At 35.6% G+C, this 21295-nt stretch overlaps 2 protein-coding genes across 2 annotated transcripts in view; one reads left to right on the top strand and one right to left on the bottom strand.

The window, feature by feature from the left end:
• LOC309510264 (protein adenylyltransferase SelO-like) overlaps window positions 1-21295 on the top strand; it is a gene marked incomplete at its 5' end in the record, with an annotated part of 82863 nt that overhangs the window by 37200 nt on the left and 24368 nt on the right. The gene's annotated exons all lie outside the window — the stretch shown is intronic.
• Window positions 1-21295, bottom strand: part of LOC309510241 (NACHT, LRR and PYD domains-containing protein 12-like) — a 48470-nt gene that overhangs the window by 25907 nt on the left and 1268 nt on the right. The window contains exons 3-6 of the mRNA XM_082191261.1: window positions 19152-21237; window positions 17201-17374; window positions 9912-10082; window positions 5511-5681 (exon numbers count right to left, since the gene is read on the bottom strand). Coding sequence (XP_082047387.1) covers window positions 5511-5681; window positions 9912-10082; window positions 17201-17374; window positions 19152-20968 — 2333 coding nt within the window. The 5' untranslated portion in view covers window positions 20969-21237. The remainder of the gene's footprint in view (window positions 1-5510; window positions 5682-9911; window positions 10083-17200; window positions 17375-19151; window positions 21238-21295) is intronic.

Raw genomic sequence — 21295 nt, 5'->3', positions numbered from 1 at the left:
ATTTAGTATGTTTCCATAACAAACAAAAAGAAATGAATAATTGAAAATTAGCTCATTATGAATAATAGGTGCTAGTAGACATATTGTAATGTTGACCTGATTGACACTCCTGGATGCAGGCTTATCATGGAAGTGTTTGAGAACAGCAAGAGAGCAGATGAGGACAAACCAGCTCTCATTATGATCCATGCAAGAGCACCAAATGGCCTTGACTGAATCTGGAACCCTTTCAAAGAAGGGGGTGGAAATAGCAGAAGAAGTCCTACAGTATATAGTTTGTATATGCCTCTTATTCAGTCAAATAGACTGTACAACAAGATAGACTGTAATAGTAAGAAACGGCCGCTCTGCATCCACCAGCACTGAGACCTTAGCTGGGGTCAGTTAAACCTTTTGGGAAATCCTGGTAAATATTATTACTTTATTATTTTAATGATTTATAATAAATAAATAAAATAAGAACCGTAGAACTAAAAGGACTATTATGAAGTGGGTGTTTGATATTGTAAACATAAAATGTAATAATTTTATGTCATCTATAATGCCAGTTGTGTTTATGGTTTTTACTGACTGATAAATACATGATTTAAGAAAACGAAATATATTATTGTAAATTAATAAAGAATAATTTAATTGTATTATGTGAAAATGTATTATACTATAGTAACAAACAAATCTGGGGTTAGAAAAGATTATACCTTAGATTTAACTAAGGAGACGTTTAGGGTAAGAACTCCTGATAAGATGATTTAATTATTGGGTTAATTTTTGAGGATTTAAAATGTGTGTGGTGCCACCAAATACTGATGTAACAAAGTGTGAACCTTATTATAATGGGGATGTAAAGATAACTTATAGTAAGAACTTACTGAAAATAATGTTGTTGTTTTTGCTTTTGAAATATTTTTAAATCTTTATGAATTAAAGAATTCATTGGCTTCAGTGGACTTTGAATGTATATAATATATTAAGGAAATTAAAATATATGCTATGCTAATTGAAGAAGAAACTCTTGTGACCGTAGGGCATGTTAAAAGATGAACTTGTACATTTAATTTAAAATATAAAATGTTTAAAGATGGACATTATTAACTTAAGAGATTGTTTGCAAACTTTACAATGGGAACCATATGTATAACAAGGAACAAATTGATTTATTGACTTATATAATTTATGTTTGAATATATAGTGTTCTCAGATATTAAGGGAAACATTAGAAGAATTACTCTGGATACAAAGGTTTAATAACTGGATTATTCTGATTATAGTAAATGTATGAAATGTAACCATAATTAACCAGATAAATAATTGTAGGATGTGATATGTTTATGCAACAATTACTACAAAAGGTTTTTTTTTATATTTGATGGTACAATTATGATATCTGAGAATCTGTTAATGCTTAAGAAATTATGGATTTAGTGTAAGATATTTGAATGAGAAAATGAGTTGCATGACAATATTTGACCCAGAGGTTTGGAACTGGACGTTTCAAGCAATAATAAAAAAAGAAACCTTGTGCACTGTTTGAACATTGAATAAATTTCAAGACTGGTACAAACCAAGGGTGTTTAAACTAGTAGTTTGGGTAAGAAAACCCATCATACCCCAGAGATACTAACTTTGTGCCCTAAAGACCCTAGGAGATGTCAGCGGCTCTAAGGGGGGACCGGGTGCTTGAAGTACTGGATTTTTGTTGAGATCCAAATTGGCCTAATACATGATAAACAAGCAGAGCACAAAGTTTTGCCCCTTGATAAATAAATAATTTTAATACAATTACAAAAGAAATATAATTGATTATTTCTGTTATGGGAACCAGAAAACAAAACTGGGTGAAATATTGCATGAACTGTAACAAACCAATCTATTTAAGAATGATGGACAAATGTCTATGTTATTGGTAAAGTTTGATGAAGTGAACAAAGTCTGTGCTACAATTATGAGAAGGAAGGATAAAGAGTCAGGATAATTGCATGAAGGGGGTGTTGTATAATATCAAGAAAATGCAATTACCTGCCTCCTTATTTATTATAGATGCCTTTTTGTTACACATATTTAGCCAGTGTAATGCATTGCATTCAATGTTGTTATTTATTTTGTTTGTAAAAGATGGCTTATATTGTTTTGGCATAGATGTACAGTAATTGGTTATGTATGTATATGTGACTGTGCCAACCTCTGTTAAGAGGAGCAGAAAATTGCGATTATGTGTGTGCGCTAGACTCTTTAAATGTTTAAATGAACTCAGCCATCTTAGCTGAGTTTACTGTAGTTCAAGGACATGAAGAGGTGGACCGCTTGCACCTGACTGGAGAAGGATCTGGGAAACTTTGGAGGAGTGTCAACCAAATGCCAGTTGTAAACAAGGAGTATAAAAGACTGATGAACGGACTGCCTCTTGGGATACTGATACGCCAGTGCCCCCGACGCCTAGAAGCCCAGAGCTGAGGACAAGAAACCCCAAGCAGAAGAGAAGAAGCCCAGAGCTTACTACACCTTTGTTTCAAAACATGACTATTGTATTTTATACTTAAACGATTAAGTTGTATTCGCCTTTTATATTTTTGTTTATTATAAAAAGAAAAGTAACCAATTCAAAGAAATTTAATTGATTACAAAATCTGCCTACTGAGACTTATGATGCTGGAAGACTATTAATGAGAACATACCACAGAGGAGTCTTCTGACCAAATTGTAAGTACCTTTTGAACGCTTACGGTTTAGGTCAGATTTGACTTTCTTTACCTTACCTGAGAATAATAAATAAATAGGTAAAAGGTGTTAAGAGTAAAGTACACACCGTAAAACAATGTATTCAATTTACATATTAAAACTAGTGTATGAAATGGCAAATGTAAATAATATAATATCATTTTAATTTTGCACCAAACGTTGCACATATGTAATGGAAAACGTAAATTGAAATACAGAAATGCATTGCCATTTTGCATATTACATTTCAAATTGAATATTGCTACCCATATGCTTCCATAGAACGCGAAACAATGATGATGATGCATAATAACGCCAGCGTTGTGGATACACTTACCCAAAACCCTCCATAACTTTTCAATTAATTTCACATTTATTTGTATAGCGCTTTTCACAATACATATTGTTTCAAAGCAGCTTTACAGAAAATGCACATCTACATTACAATTTAGAGTGATCTGTTATCAGAGGTGACTGTGTCCAAGTTATGCATTTCAGAAATGTACATACACAAATCACAGTTAGCTAATAATGTATTAATTTTATTTTATTTATATCTGGCACTTATTTGGAAAAAAAAGTCGAATGGCAAATAAATAAATGACGGACAGTAACATATGTACAGTATTACCATAATTTTATTATGTAAGCTTTATTTTACACCTCAAACGACAAGGGAATTTATAGTCATATTTATAGTGTTAATATTAATTTGCGAGTCCACAAAACTCATTCTCTTAAATGGCTTGGGTCTGCAGAGCATTCACAGCGTACAGTATACGTATACTTGTAACTCACTTTTCTCCTCACTTAACAAATCTGTTCTTCATCGACTGCAATCTATTCCAAATTCTGCTGCTAGGTTACTCACTAGATCAAATAGGCGCACCCATATCACCCCGATACTTTGCTCCCTTCACTGGCTTCCTGTAATTTACAGGATCCAATTCAAAATTGTAACCATAACCTATAGGGCTTTACATGGTCAGGCCCCTGCTTATCTTGCTGACATAATTCATCTTCATACCCCTCTCCGGTCTCTCAGGTCTAATAATCTGCTATCTACACTACGCACTCGTTTAAAGACAGGTGGGGATAGAGCCTTCGCCGCTATGGCATCCAGACTATGGAATGCTTTGCCAACCAGTTTTAGGTTTGCTGAGAATGTGGACAGTTTTAGGGGACAAGTGAAGACTCATTTGTTCAGGTTAGCTTTTGGGTAATCTCTGTCCTTTTATATACTGAAAATTGTATCCGTTTTATTTTATTTTATTTTGTTCTTTATTATGTTTTATTGTCTATTGTAAAGCGCTTTGTGACCTAGTTTGTGAAAGGCGCTGTATAAATACATTTTACTTACTTATAATATATTTTATAATGAAAAAGACTAATAAAATTGTCTCTTCATATTAAATGGATAACAATATATGTCTGGACACTTGAAAAATGTGTAATAATGGGGTCTATAAAACTTAAACATTTAATGATTTATAAGCATTTCACATATTTCTACACTAATTATACAAAACTATTCTGCCAGTGCACCATACTGTACAAATGAACTAGATCAATGTTCATTCTTGTCTGAAACTTTGGAGGAGACAAATATGAGACCACCAGGGTCTTTAGTTTAGGGAAAAACTCTGAGCACAGTGTGTGATGTTGTTGAGATCACTTCTAAACTTCAAAATAGACAAATGTGAGCAATCCCGAGTTTCTACAGAGAGAAATCTGAGCACAGTGTGTGATGTTGCTGAGATTTCTTCTAAACTTTAGAGGAGACAAATATGAGATCTCCAGTATGAAGGGCCGTTAGGCAACAATTATTGAAAAGCCTCAACACTAGTGAAACGAAAAACATTGATCAACCTTGGTGAAATTCATTCATACGCATTACTTAAGAAAAGATTTCGGTAGTTGATGATGGCTAATTTCCCTTGAAAAGGAAGTTGTGTGTCCGCACTTCTGTTTAATTTGGCGCGTCTCACAAACTCTTTTAAGCAATGTCGGTTAGTTGTAACGAGTTGTATGGGAAGCCAAACACACCAACAGTGTGACGAAACGGAGCGGTGTTACAGAGCTCGTGCCGTGCTGACATCATCGGTGCGGCTCAATGGACCGAGCTGTGTGACCGACTCGACATCGCAGGGAGGACGTGTTTGTTAGCGAAACCAAATGGACAGAGCAAACTAATCTCACCAGCGCGACGCTGACCATGTTACTTTATTCATTACTGCTCCGCAGAAGTTCAGGTGTTTTCCCTGCATATAAGATAATGAAGATCAGCATGTTATTACATTTCTTTTGCTTATTATCTTTCATATTAATACATTAGTAGTTTTTGAAAAGCTACTTTGAATAATTGTATTTTTGTAGCCACGGAAAGAGCCGTTCAAAACAGAAACTTCAATGATTAAGGACTGTGCAGTGCCGGGGGAACTATAGGATCAGGGTTGGGAAACACTATTATTACACAGAAACATCATTAGGGAAAACACTGTTGAGTAAACGTGGGGGAAAAGAGTTGTCATTGTAGTCAGAGTGAAACAGACTAAAATTATTGAACATAATGAATATAATGAAATACTGACTACATTTAAAGGATATATTTTAAAAAGAATGTAAAAATGAACACTAATACCAGATCATGAGATTAGACATTTGTGTACACCTGTGATTTCTGTGCTGAGATTTAGTGTTTACAGAACAAGCTAATTTTAGTCCTAAAATGTACATCAAATGATTCGTCTTACTGAGGACAAAGACATGTGTGACAATCAGAGAGTTCATCTTACCTCAGTTTCTCCAGTTTACAGTGAGGATCCTCCAGTACAGCAGAGAGCAGATGAACTGAATCTCCTAGTTTATTCCCCCACAGGTCCAGATATCTCAGGTGTGAGGGGTTTGATCTCAGAGCTGAAGCCAGAGCAGAACAACCTTCATCTGTGACTCCACAATCCCTCAACCTGTAGAGAACAATGACACACTCTTCACTCTCTCAGTTCAGATCAACACGTACAAGCCACAATTCTACAGACTATACATATGTCTAAATTTCAATTGGAGATTTATCAGTCATAAAAAAATAAAGAAATTCAAAAAGCTTTCAACACATGTGCTTCATAAATCCAACAGTTCTAAATGAGCTCAAACACAACTACACCTCTTCTCTGTGACAGACTCATCGTGAAGATGAAAGCACACAAGAGTATGGTAGATTAACTACTGACTATAAGTAACTTTGTAACTACATGCCAACTTATTCTAACCCTAACCCTACCAGTCTACTAATAAATATATTAACACTCCAATGGGAGTTAGTAGACATGTGCAACTGTACTGATAGTCAACAGAATGTGTTCAAGGGACCATTAAAATAAAGTGAAACCAATATGGTCAAACCTAAATTGATAATTATGACAACACTGTTGCTGACAGTGAACATACCATGAGGTTTTACTGGATATGCAGTGATTGTTTCTGTCTTCCTAATGCTACCTTCTGCCTCTCTGTTTTGCTCTTGCACACAATCTACTTCATGCCTTCTGTCCTCTGATTGATAGTTTATACAAAAAATAAAATAAAAATAAAATAAAGCATTTTTTGCTGAGAAATGATTCATGATTCATGATTATTATAAATTAATGTAAGAAACATTCACTGGACTGAAGCAACTGGGTTTATTGATTATTAACACTAGAAGTGCCAGAATTACATAACTACTAGAACTGCCGCAAGCGGTCATTTTGACCGCTAGATTCCAAACTCTATCTTTAATGATACATACCCAATTGAGAGATTAATGCATTTATTGTATTAGGATATATTTTAAAAACAAAACAACACCAAACTGTACATTTAAACAAGTTTAATTATACATTTATAAATAATATCTGTAGATGTCCTGAACAAAATAACGGAATAGCCTATGTTTTCATGTTTCCACTGTTCGATCGCGCCCGCGCCCGCCGACACACACACACACACACACACCATATTACAGCATTGCAGTCTTGACATTGCAGCCTGTTCATTATAGCCATAATAAAATAGTCAACCAAACATATACAAATTCCACTGCTCTGTTTATATAGTCAGTATAGCCTCGTACAATTCGTACCATTTTGCACGTGTGAAGAGGATGATTTTTTCCGTCGATATTGGAACGTGAGTGAAGTACAAAGCCTATAATAAAGTAGTTTAGTTTAAAATAGTTTACCATCCAAATACATCGCAAATGTTGAAACATTTTGATTCTAAATAGAGAATTACGTGAGCCTAACGCCGCTTACTTTCACTTTCGCTTATAAAGTATTTCATTTTGGCTTGTTTATAGTTATTTTTTCATTCTTGTTCTGTTCTGAATATCATTACATTAAAATTATTTGTTGTTGAATATGTTTTGTGTATTTTTACCACATTTTATTGTTGTGTATATTGGTATAGCCTATAATAATACCGCGAAATTCAGTGCGGTCAATATGACCGTCTATGGCCGAAATAGGTAAATATGTTCATTTGTTTTTTTGCCTTATGTGCAATTTATATGAAAAACATTTTAAATGAAAATACAGACACTTTTAGGAAAAGTCAGGTACCGGCAGAATTTAATTTATTTTTTCAACAAAGTTATTGCAGATATAAAATTCAAAACGGTCAAAATGACCGCCATGGCACTTCTAGTGTTAATCCACCATTTGTTAATGTTAAAAAAATGAATTCTTCTGACATTTTTTCATGTTAATATAAATGTCAAATATGACGCAATAGGCTTTTGGGGAACATTTTCCATCTCTTAATTATCATTGATTTGCACTGAATTGCATATGAGCCATAAAAGCGACGTATAAATTTGATACTCAACAAAAAAAAAACACATATGCATGCATATACAAGTTTGTATCTGTTTTTTGTTGAGTATCAGATTACACACACACACACACACACACACACACACACACACACACACACACACACACACACACACACACACAAACAGCTTTTCTGGATCATATATGCAATTTTTTACATTAAAAAATGGTGTATTAATAATCAATAAACCCCAGTTGCTTCAGTCTAGTAAATATTTCTTACATTTACTTTATAAACATAATTAAAGATTTTCTGAGCAAAAGGACCTTACTTAAAATAAATAAATAAATAAATAAAAACAATTAATCAGAGGACAGAAGGTATGAAGAAGATTGTGTACACGATGTTTCTCAGCAAAGTTTTGGTCATATTGATAATTTATAGGCCCTAGAAATTTGCATTTTAAATTTGATACAGTAGGCTAATATATTCATAAATAGGCATTTACTTATTGTTCAACCGAATTTTACAAAGAATGTTTAGTTAAAGTTATGAGAGAATAAATGTTTTAAAATTCGTATTAAAATGTTGTAACACGCATTGCCAAACAAGCATTCTTTTTTTCCAATTAATTTAAACTCCCAAAGGGGAAACGTATCCTGGGAGATACAAACATTTACAGGCAGATTATGGAAAATGGAAAAATTAAATCCATAAAATTTCAACATAAACATAATAAGCTAACACTTAACAACAACTCTTCAAACATGCCAGTCTCCTCCAATATTGTAAATATGTGAAATGTATCACTGAAGGCGAGTAGATTTCCCACTACAGGTCATGTTGTTTTTAAATGCTGTCCATGAGCTAAACAGAGAATGTATGAATGAAGTCACCAGATCTAAATATTCACAACAAACACCCTTTCAACATGAAAACTGAGAAATTAAACCAACACTTTCCCTGCTTATCTCAGGATACATCGCCCCTTTTAGGGTTCATTTTAAATTAAGAGAATAATTGAAGAGTTCAGATGCAAAAGCCTCTAAGTGCCATCTGAAATTTTCTTCTAGAATGATCATTTTTATCAAGCTCGTATATTTAAGTTCAGTAATTTCACTTAAATGGCAATGAAAATTACCTATTAATTGTCATTTAAGTGAAATTACTGAACTTAAATATACAAGCTTGATAAAAATGATCATTCTAGAAGAAAATTTCAGATGGCACTTAGAGGCTTTTGCATCTGAACTCTTCAATTATATGAATATACTATATGAATTATAAATAATTACAATTCATTTAATATAAACATACAATTATTTCACTCTAAACTGCTTTAATTTGGAGTGAGAGATACAGGGGGAGTGGCTTTATTGCATCAGATACATGTCACTTTACTCACAGCTGATTGGTCCAGTTTTGGTTTGCGATCTCTAACACAGAATACATTCATTTTATTCAAGGTCATCCTCCAGCGCAAGTTACCATGGTGATCCAACCCGCTAAAAACCAATCCACCTTCTTGAGCCCGAAAAAATAGAGTTTGCTCAAAATAATCTCAAATTTACAAGGGGAGCAACTGAAACTGGCTTCATGCAACAGGACACAGAAACAGTGGGAAACACTGCTGTAACAAACACCACTCACTGTCATTCTGAAGTGCTCCTGAAGAGCTTAATGAGCTGGTTTAGTGTGTTGGATCTGAACTCTGCTGATAGGTAGATCTCCAGGAACAGTTTTGGGCGCTCCAGATTTAGATTAACGAGATAGACACATGATTTACGTTTCCTGCTTCTGTGCATCAAAATCATACATAATATTGAACTATTCATTCGGGCACGTACATTCTTTCATTCTTTCTCCACAAGAACACAAGTCTGTTCTTAGATCTGAGAAACCACCCAGGAGAACCCCATCACTGCACATTTTGGATGTCTCTCTTGTCTGACAAACCCACCTGAGATCTTGGAGTCTTTACTAATGAGCTGATGAGTTGAGTCAGCTGTGTTTGATTAGAGAGACATCTAAACTGTGCAGTCCTGGTGAAACTCCAGGATCAGGGCTGAGAACCACTGAATTATTATACAGGAACATCATTGGGGAAAACACTGTTGAATAACATGGGGAACAGGAATGTCATTGTAGTCAGAGTGAAACAGACTAAAATTATTGAATATAATGAAATATTGATCAAATTTAAAGGATTTTTTTTTAAATGTAAAAATGAACACTGGTACCAGATCATGAGATTAGACATTTGTGTACACCTGTGATTTCTGTGTTGAGATTCAGTGTTTACAGAACATTTTACAAGCTAATTTTAATCCTAAAATTCTTACTGAGGACAAAGACATGTGTGACTATCAGAGAGACAATCTTACCCCAGTGTCTCCAGTTTACAGTGAGGATCCTCCAGTACAGCAGAGAGCAGATGAACTGAATCTCCTAGTTTATTCCCAGACAGATTCAGAGATCTCAGGTGTGAGGGGTTTGATCTCAGAGCTGAAGCCAGAGCAGAACAACCTTCATCTGTGACTCCACAATCCCTCAACCTGTAGAGAACAATGACACACTCTTCACTCTCTCAGTTCAGATCAACACGTACAAGTCACAATTCTACACAGACTATTAAATATGTCTAAATTTTCATTGGAGATTTATCACAGTCATAAAAAAAATTATAAAGAAATTCAAAAAGCTTTCAACACATGTTCTTCAAAAATACCAGTTTATATTGACAGTTTAATAATAGGAGAAACACAGAGGAAAGATAATCTTCTTTGTTTGTTAATTATTGATCCACTGATGTTGTGAAGGCTCAAACAAAACCAACTTTTTCAATGATTTCAGACAGCAAGACAGCAACGTAATGTCATCATATTAAAAAAGAACATCACACACCTGACGAAAACATTTATGGACCTTTATAAGGAAACAGCCAAGCAATCAAAATGACATAAAAGTTATAATAGATGAATTAAATGTACTGTTTGTTAAAGGATCCCCCATTATTTCCATTATTTCACTATTTCTAGTATTTGTACTTCACATTTTCATTTAAATGTAATTAGCAAATAATTTAATTTTACCTGTAAAGCAGATTTGTTAAATGACAGCATTGATTAAAGTTTTTATGGGGCAAGAACATTTTTCTAATGGCACAGCACTTTTTATAAGTTAACTGCATCTCCTGCGCTGCAACAAACCACTCTGATAATATCTGCAAATTAATGTACGGCTCAGTCTAACTGTAGGCCTACATCAAGTAAGATTACCTAAATGATTAGGTAATTATTACTCTCAGTGAGTAAACTGTGTCTATTATGATAGACTACACAACATTGTAATATTATTTTCAAATGAGTTTTTAAATTATTATTATTATTTTAAGTCATTATTGTACCTTATACCATGGTCTGGGTGAATACTCGATTCTGATTGGCAGCAGGGTGTCCATTAAAAAGTGATAGAGGACACCTAGTAAAGGAGTTCTGGTGAAACTGACAGTTTACCGTTAGAAATTAATAAATAAATGCGCTGGCTACATCAGCTGTGAGTAACCATAGCAACAGGCAGTAAACTGAAGGGTTCTACGAGCTGAGCGGACTATAAATATCTCCGGTTGCTAAATAAACCGTTAGGCGTAACCAGGGAAACCAAGTTATTGTTTGTAAAAACTTTCAAACTTCAGGAGCTTGACGGAGGTCGAACGAACCCTTACTGGTTCATTAGGCTACTCTTGTAAGAAAGTAGCAGTGGCTGGAACAGACTTTAAGTATCACCTGCGCTTGAAAAGATGCAATCTAATCCAGTTTACATGAAATAAGATGCTCCCGTTTGAGCTTACGGACCTGTTGCTATGACAGCAACTCCAGGATGAGCTTCGAAGAACCTAACAATCCTGGATCATGTAAAATCGTCAACAGTAAAATCTAGATAACAATAATCCATGTATGAAGAACGGGCCTCTGTTCTCCAGTGCATTGTTATATTGAGTTTGTTATGTTTTTGTAGACTGTAAATGATTTTTGTTGTTTTCACAGTAATATTACTGTATCCTCAACAGTTCTCTACTGTATAAGCCGTGTGTAGTGATGATGTGCCTCCAGTGCTCGAAGTGAGCCGGTACGCACCAGCACTTCTATATTTTATGCTGTAGCCTACCCTCACTTTTTCTTATGTACCGGCACTTCTCACATGTTGCTGGTACCAGAGACGTCACTAGGCCCTTTTTCTACTCAGCCACATGATTTACAAAACCTGCTTCTGTGATTCAAAATGATACATAATATTGAACTATTCATTCAGTCATGGTGATGACTAGAAGTGTGCACTGATATATCAGTGGTCAGGTATGTTTTTTTTTATTACCGGAAAAAGTTAAACAGTGGGGGAGGTGTGAAAATAAGCATATAGGCCTACATATGACAAACATTGCCCCAATAAATATTATTTAGCTCGCACTGACATTTTCTTGAGGTGTTATTTTAATATTTGATTTACTCTTCCCCCGCCATTGACAGAAATTTCCATCATTTGTAATAAAACGCTTCCCCGCCATTGACGGAAACTTCCAGCTTTCCGTTTTTCACTGTTATACAGTAGGGGGCGCTATTACGCATCTTCTGAAAGAGTTACCGAATCTCCTGATCAAAAAACAGGCGAAGATGAAGCAGAAACATGCAATATCATATGTGACCCGTGCTGGCAAAATGAGTCAGAATGTGTACAGGCAAAACAAGTGAAAAATGGTCGCATTTGAGGTTTTCACAAAAATGAGTTCATTAAGCCCTCATCTAGTGATCCCAATGGTCAAAATAGCAATTAAACATTTAAAAGTATCTTTATTTGTATGTTTTCCTTTGTCCATGAAAAATGCAGTTTTCTCTGCTCGCTTCTCGACGACTGTGCTTTCCCTCAGCACAAGTTTGGTGTTGTTTTAAAACATAGCATTCCAACTTTGTGAATATTCATAGCAAATTCTCATGAGTCTGAGCCAATTAGTGGTGGGGGGAAAAATCGATTCTGTTCAGTATCGCGATATTTTGCGCAGGCAATTATATCGATACAGTAGCGCAAAGTATTGCAATATTTAATTATTAAATTATCTGTTTTACTTTTGGGTTATAGGTCTGTGACGGTGGCGGGTGGCAGTTTTTTACCACTGCAATGGTAATGGACCAACTTCCTGTGGTGGTTGGGGGGTTGTTTTGAAAATTTAAATATTTTTTTTGTGTGTTTATTCGAGCAAAAAAGTGTTAATTTGAGCAATTCCGTCAAAGATGCAACACAAAGCCTGTAAAGCATTGAAATAAATATCAGTAAATATTGGAAACTTAAATAATATAAAGTTAAATCTATAAAAAAAAAAAAAACTTTCGTTTAATAGCCTACTTCCACACAAAGACGCGTAATTCCACATGAAGCCTACAGTTCTGCGCTTTGAGAGGGATGTGGGACACAAGGAGGAAAGAGTCATAGACTTCATGTTTTCTAGGCTACTTGTTGTATAAGGTATGAAAAGCGAATTTAATCTTCCACAAGGGCAAGACATTTAAGCTATGTTTGAAATTGCGCTGCCAGAGAGAGCGAGACTAAAAATCACCCGCGCGTGTGAAACGCGCTTTACAAATAAACTTGACGCGCCTTGCATGTCTAATAACAAGCAAAAACTGTTCAAATGAATCTGACGTGCAAGTAAAAATGTAGGCTATCTGTCCTACAACGTTTTTCTACTTTACCACAGTAAAGAATCTGAATATAATAGGCCTAATTAAAAGCGAACCAAGGAAGAAACGTTTATAATCCCCTTAGAAAATCGAGACGTGACTGAAGATTTGAGGGGAAAAAACAAGAGATTACATGCAGGGATGAGTCACGATTTTTGAATATTCGATTAGTTTATTTAATTAATGAATTATAGAATATCGAATAGGTTGTGTAATTATTCTCTAAAATAAAATATCCATGTTTTTGGTGCTAATGCGGTGGTTGCGTGTTCATATAATTACGTTCTGTAATAAGGTCCTGTGTCCTGAATGTTCAAGGACAAAGTTTTTGCACTTCCCTCCTAAGTTGCACTTCAGTAAATGTGTAGAAGATGTTCACAGATTTAACCCTCTGGGGTCTGGGCTGTTTTTGGGGCCCTTGAGATGTTCTGACATGCCCTGACATTTGTGCTTTTTTCAGTTGCATATAAACATATTAATGGCAAAGGTGTAAATTCACTCTATATAGCACAAACAGGGCTACCATAATATGTGAGCCACGTGTATGTACATGTTTTCATTTTTAAGAGAATAATGTTTATGCATGGTTATTGAAAAAACAAAAAACAAAAATTTCTGAAATAAGGCCACAAAACACATAGTAAATATGTGTCAATAAGACTTTTGACTAATGGATGTCCTCGCCTAGAGTTTTTTCTTCAAAATTATGTGAAAATAGTCTTGCTTTATCGTTCACATAAAACCATACATTGATTTAAATTGATGTAAAACAGGTTTTGCTTGGAAAGCCAATATGCGAGGGGGGCGTGAACGAGGAGTGGTTTACACCTGAAAATACAATGTCCCACCCATTCTGCATAATGATGAGCCATTCACTCAGGTGTGACACAGTGACTGAGCCACAATGCAAGGACAAAAGATATATTTAGAAGAAGACTTATATTGACCATTTAAGATTTTGCTTACATCTATCTTGTAAATATGTTTTGCTATTTTATTAAAAAGGTTACAATTACAACAATAATTACAATTTCAACAATATTTCAAGTGTACTCTTTCTTTGTAAAAAAAAAAATTATTATAGGCCTACATTTTATCTATGTATTCATTAGTTTGAATATAGTCAACATTGGAACAGCTAACATCTTAGTTGATGACTTTATTTTTGACAAAAATAGATATAGAAATTGCCAAACAAAAGCTTATTTGACGTGGCAGTATATTCTACAGTAAAAACTGTACCCAAATCTAGTCAACAAGATGTTGTCTTTCATATTTCGCCTGACTGTAACGTTGTTTTCATGAAATATTAGGGCATATTGTTAATTTGCAGTTTAATACGTTGCTTATACAAATAGCCTACATTTTTACGATTTTTACTCATCTCAGTATAGCAATACAGTTTGCTAAAACATCATCATTCATTCACACACGCAATTTAAATTTAACTTCTGGCAAAGATGAAGTTGACGATAGGCTATTGACTCGCGATCTTCGCAGTAGGCTAGTGAACGCACCGGAGAAATGCACATTTATTAGGCTACATAGTTTTTTGTTTTGGATGGTTTTGTTTAGAACCAGCTTTCTGTAAATATATTTCACATTTTTTAGACATGTGAGGCGAGTAGGCTACGGTCTGGTTAATGATGATCTCCAGTTCAAGCACCTTATGTTGTGATTGCTAGCCTATATTTACTTTAAATCCAGGAAATTTGTTAATGAAAAAATTATTAAAATTAAGATACAATTGATACAAAACGAAATTCGTTTTAAAGAAAGGATTTGTAGTTTCTGTTTTGAGGTCTCTGTGAAAGTTTGAAAGTCTTTTAGTGTGCTTTCAGAGCGCTCGCGTCCATAATGGAGAACTGTCACGTAATATTGTTTTTTCCTCATAAATGCGAACACGAAAAATAAAAGACAAAAGACTTTTAAGTAAAACTTACTCCGAAATTGTGTCCTCGGCGGAATTCGCTCTTCAAAATGCTGCCGTTCGTAGTCTGAGTTACAATCTTCCTCTGAGGAAACAACCCGGAATCATGCATTCTTCCTCGCTGTCCAGAATCATCTGAAGGGCGTCTTTACTGGAGAAGCGTGCCATACTCAAAACGCGATGAACTATCAGTAAGTCTGATGAAGAAACTGTGTTTTTATGGCATTGATCGGGGGGCGTATGCGATGCATACTAGATCACCTAAACTATTTACCATTTGAATAGCGCCGGGGGCGGGGCGGCCTCAACTCATTATAGAGATAATGAGGCAGAAGGAAAAACGGTACCTCTCCTTGCTTTCAAACGGATTACATGAGTTGAAAACATTTGTTTTTTATATAAATTACTTCATTTAAAAGAAGAGATTTCAAGCTTCATAAAGACATACCTCACGTGTCTGTGTGAGAAGTATTCGGTGAGCTACAGTTCATTTTCGGACACGTTTCAGAATGGACTACACTGACAGAGAGAAGGCAGAACTCGCTTCGTGTTTATTTTTCTTTATTTGGCGAAAAGCTCAACACTTTGTTTTTATTATGAGTATACACAAAAATAATACACATTTAACAGAATCGATTGATGTACGAAACTCCTATGAAAAATCAAAGTCAACAGAGTATTTATGAGTTTCTTTTACACTGATAAAAAAAAAGCGAGCTGGTATCGCCGGCGATACCGTCGACCTCAGGGGGTTAATGTGACATTTGAAGTGAGTTGAGCAGTCTTATTATCCTAATTTTTTGTAATGCCTTTGAATAATATGGGGGACATGAATCGCAATATATCGCAGAATCGAAATGCAATACTTGCTGTATCGCAATATGTTAAGAATCGCAATAATATTGAATCGTGGCCCAAATATCACAATACTATCGGATTGTCAAATTTTTGCCAATTCCCACCTCTAGAACCAATGAAATGTGATTTTCAAACTCATACTGATTTAAACAAAATGATTTTACCCACACTGACTGACACATCCGAAGCGTGCCTCAAAGACGCCTCAGACAGCGTGTGATCCCGATATACTCTTATACCTACACAGAATTACAGTGTTTCAAAATATCTGTCTTGGCGAGTATTCAAGCAAACATAATCTGCTATGTCTTAAGTGAACGTTTGGTTAACTGTTGGGGAAAAACATCTGATGTGTAACATTATATTAGGCCCATGCAGTACAGTCTGAATATATAGTCTTTTTCATTAATGTTAATCAAACAATTGTGGTACCATGAAAAAAAAAAAAAAAAAGTGGTGTTATTACCAGAGATTTTAAGGTATGGTTGGTAGATGATTTTGTTTTGGAACCTTCAGAAAACGTTTAACTCGATTTTTCTCAAAATTGACTTTGATAATTAAAGTCAAACAGGTGTAGCTCAGTCATGAACATTTGCTCATTGCGACTCATTTTGCCAGAACGGGTCACGTATGTCAGCAGACGCATATGTAAAATCAAAACTGCCTAATGTTACTTGATGAAATGTCGACGCAGGACGAGGTATAGGACTGTGAAGCTTTGGGGGTGTTGTTGGACTTGATCTACTCCATCTGTGTTTTGATCATCGTTCTGAATCCGATCCAGACGTAGTCTGAATATCTAATATCTAAAAATTCTTAAATCAAGATACATAAGCAATTTTTCAGTATACAAGACTTAACATTTTAAGTTATTGTGCTAAATTTATCTTAAATTAAGAATACAAAAAAGAAAAGAAGACAAAAATACGGAGAAAGAAATTTATATTCTGCGGGGTAGCCCTAAAATTGACATCAAAGCATTTAGTCCAGGGTTCCTCAAATCCGGTTTTGAAGTGCCGCTGTCCTGCAGAGTTTAGTAAGGTAAGTAACTCAGTAAGGCAGTGGCCCTCCAGTGCCAGATTTGTGGAACCCTGATTTAGTCTTACAGAAGACATTAACATGTCTGACTATGATATACTGTAGATGATCTTACCAGAGTTTCTCCAGTTTACAGTCAGGATCCTCCAGTACAACAGAGAGAAGCTTCACACCCGGATCTCGTAGGTTTCTATTATTCAGATCCAGTTCTCTCAGTTGTGAGGGGTTTGATATCAGAACTGAAGTCAGAGCAGCAGAATCTTTCTCTGTGACTCCACAATCACTCAAACTGTAGAGAGATGAAAATCATACTAGGTAAACACTATGAACTGAAAACAAAAAGCAATAGAAAATTGAGAAAAAATAGACAATTTGTAGATGGAGTAAAGAAAACACTGCACTTGGTCACCAATGGATGGCATTGTCTCAAAATTACTCAGGAACCTTGAGGTAATGGTGTCACAGATTACAATTGGAGAGAGTTAAGTGTGAATAAAAGACAAATGGGACATGGACTCAGGATAACAAACTCTCAGTGTGCAAAAGAACAAGATTCTGAACAGACACGACATACAACATAAAATTAAAATGTAAGACCGCATTCTTGGGCTAGAATTCTTGGCCTCCCTTGCAGGTGAATAACCAATAAACATGCTATATGAATATTTTATTTTTTGTCCGTTGTTGCCAGGAAAACTACTTTATAAAACTGGATCAGTGATAAATCACTCTCTTTGTCTAGCATATAATTAAGAAAAATTATTCCCATGACAAGAATTTTACAACCATCAACTGATATCTCAACCATGATAGCCTTTTTTTTAAAATAACATTTGTGCTTTATTATGTCATATTATACATGCTTTATTATATATATTATGATGTCATATTTATAGATTTTGACCTTTGCCTTTTTAGTCCAGTCTTTGGCTCTATCCAGTTTATGTTGTTTACCTCTATTATAAGAGTTGGGCTTTGTTTGTCTGTTTAAAATGTAATACTTAAAATGTTAAAGGATTAGTTCACCCAAAAATGAAAATTATGTCATTAATGACTCACCCTCATGTCGTTCCAAGCCCGTAAGACCTCCGTTCATCTTCGGAACACAGTTTAAGATATTTTAGATTTAGTCCGAGAGCTTTCTGTCCCTCCATTGAAAATGTATGTACGGTATACTGTCCATGTCCAGAAAGGTAATAAAAACATCATCAAAGTAGTCCATGTGACATCAGTGGGTTAGTTAGAAGTTTTTGAAGCATCGAAAATACTTTTTGTGCAAAAAAAAAAAAAAAACCCGACATTATTCCTCTTTTAATTTCCTTCTCTCTGGGCCTCGAGTTAGTTCACGTAGTGTAACAGCGTAGCGCTTCTGTGTTATACGTCACACGTAAGCTCACTATTGGCCGACGCTGGTCATGTGTGTGGTCAAACTTCTAACTAACCCACTGATGTCAAATGGACTACTTTGATGATGTTTTTATTACCTTTCTGGACATGGACAGTATACCGTACATACATTTTCAATGGAGGGACAGAAAGCTCTCGGACTAAATCTAAAATATCTTAAACTGTGTTCCGAAGATGAACGGAGGCTTGGAACGACATGAGGGTGAGTCATTAATTACATAATTTTCATTTTTGGATGAACTAACCCTTTAATGAAAACCTCAACTAAGTAGTCAAGTTTCATTGTCAAATTTGCAACAATAAAGAATTAACTTTTAACGTGGATCAAATCCATATAAATGGTTTAAGTACTAATTCATTTGTAACATTAAACTTGTTTATTTTAAATGAATCCTCATGTTGAAGACATTGGCTGTCAGGTGCTTTAACACAAGTTTGAGTCAGCTTGTATTGTTTCCCAATCACATCTCCCCGTCATTATTCCCATCAATAAAATAGATAAATTCAAATTTTAAAAAATCAGAAAAACAATAAAAACAAGTATGCTGCCATATTGCTCCTATTACTGATACAATAAATGTTCGTATGTTTCTTAGATTTATGATCTTTTGATTTTCTTTTGTTTTAACAGTAAAGTGATCGTTTTCAATGATACTTACTGAACTTTAATCACGGGCAGCAGCTTCTGAAGAACCTTCAGTTTTTCAGCTTTATTGTTTTCTCCAACAAATGTATTAATATCAAACTTCTCCAGACTCTTCTCTGATGTCAACAACACAAAAACTACAGCTGACCACTGAGATGAAGAGAGTCTGGCTTCACTTATTGTTCCAGATTTCAGATACTGTTGTATTTCCTCCACTAGTGACTGGTCGCCCAGTTCATTCAGACAGTGGAACAGATTGATGGATTTCTCTGGAGAGTCAATGGTCCTGATCTTCTCCTTGATGTACTCAACTGTTTTCTCATTGCTGTCAGAACTCCTTCTTCTCAGTGTCATTAGTCCCTGAAGGAGAATCTGATGAGACTCCACTGACAAACCCAGAAGGAAGCGCAGGAAAAGGTCCAGATGCCCATTTTTACTCTGTAGAGCCTCATTCACGGCTCTCTCATGGAGCTCAGAAAATGAAACATGTTCTGGTAAATCGAGTTTAAACCAGTCCTTAAACATAGACAACAAACCTGGTTTAGAGACTGGGTCAAATACATTCCTGTTGTTGTTTGTGAAGCAGAGGTGCACATATAAAGCTGCTAGATGTTCCTGAACACTCAGATGAACAAAGCAGAAGACTTTCGCCTGATACAGGCCTGACTCCTCTCTGAAGATCTGAGTGCACAATCCTGAGTACACTGATGCTTCTGTCACATCAATGCCACACTCTCTCAGGTCTTTCTCATAGAAGATCACATTGCCTTTCACAAGCTGCTGAAAAGCCACTTTCCCCAGTTTGAGGATCATGTCTTCATCTGTCAGGTTCTTCTTATAGTCCTTCTCATGTTTTATGTTGGACTGAAGGATCAGGAAGTGTGTGTACATTTGAGTGAGAGTCTTGGGAATCTCTCCACTCTCTGCTTCACTCAACATCTTCTCTAGAACAGTGGCTGAGATCCAGCAGAACACTGGGATGTGGCACATGATGTAGAGGCTCCTTGATGACTTCAGGTGTGAGATGATTGTATTGGCCAGACTCTGATCACTGATTCTCTTCCTGAAGTATTCCTCCTTCTGTGGCTCATTGAAGCCTCGTACCTCTGTCACTCGATGGACACACTCAGAGGGGACGAGATCGGCTGCTGCTGGTCTAGAGGTGATCCAGATCAGAGCAGAGGGAAGCAGATTCCCCGCAATGAGGTTCGTCAGCAGTACGTCCACTGATTTATTTTTGTTTACATCTCGAAGAGTCTCATTCCTTTGAAAATGTAAGGGAAGACGACACTCATCCAGACCATCAAAGATGAACAACACTTTATATTTGTCACTGGATATTTCCATTTCTTTTGTTTCAGGGAAAAACACATGAAGAAGATCTGAAAGACTGAATGTTTTGCCCTTCATCAAATTGATCTCTCTGAAAGGTAGTGGAAATATGAGCTGGACGTCCTGATTCTCTTTGCCTTCAGCCCAGTCTAGGATGAACTTCTGCACAGAGACTGTTTTTCCAATGCCAGCGACTCCCTTTGTCAGCACAGTTGTGATGGGTTTGTTTTGTCCAGGTAAAGGTTTAAAGATGTCATTGCATTTGATGGGTTTGTCCTCTGTTGCTGCTCTCCTGGATTGTGTCTCAATCTGTCTCACCTCATGTTCATTACAGATCTCTCCACTGTCCCCCTCTGTGATGTAGAGCTCTGTGTAGATCTCATTCAGGAGTGTTGGGTTTCCCTGCTTTGCTGTTCCCTCATTCAGACGCTTAAACTTCTTCATCAGATTTGATCTAAATGTGTTGAGGACTTCATGGCTGCAAAATTCAAATTCCATGTTACATGTATTACATAAGTTAAATATAGAGATAAATATATAGAGTAAAATGTCTTATTTATTCTCTGTATCATGACCAAGAACATATCATAATATTTATGAAATGTGTTAATTATTATTGTGTTTTAATTTTGATCTCAATCTAAAATTCCACACTTTACCTGACACCAGCATCCCTGCTTTCATTAAAGTCCTGTAGTTGATTCATAGGCTGGTCATTCTTCTTACAGACGGGTTTTGTTACTGCTGATCTTTGTGGTGGGATTGAACTGAAACATCATGAAGAGAATCAAGAATCAGACACTGTGATATTGGTGGATTTGTTTT

This window comes from Leuciscus leuciscus, assembly GCF_965113295.1.
Source record: "Leuciscus leuciscus genome assembly, contig: SUPER_11_unloc_6, whole genome shotgun sequence".
NCBI lineage: Eukaryota > Metazoa > Chordata > Actinopteri > Cypriniformes > Leuciscidae > Leuciscus > Leuciscus leuciscus.
This window is presented reverse-complemented; position numbering and strand designations above follow the sequence as displayed.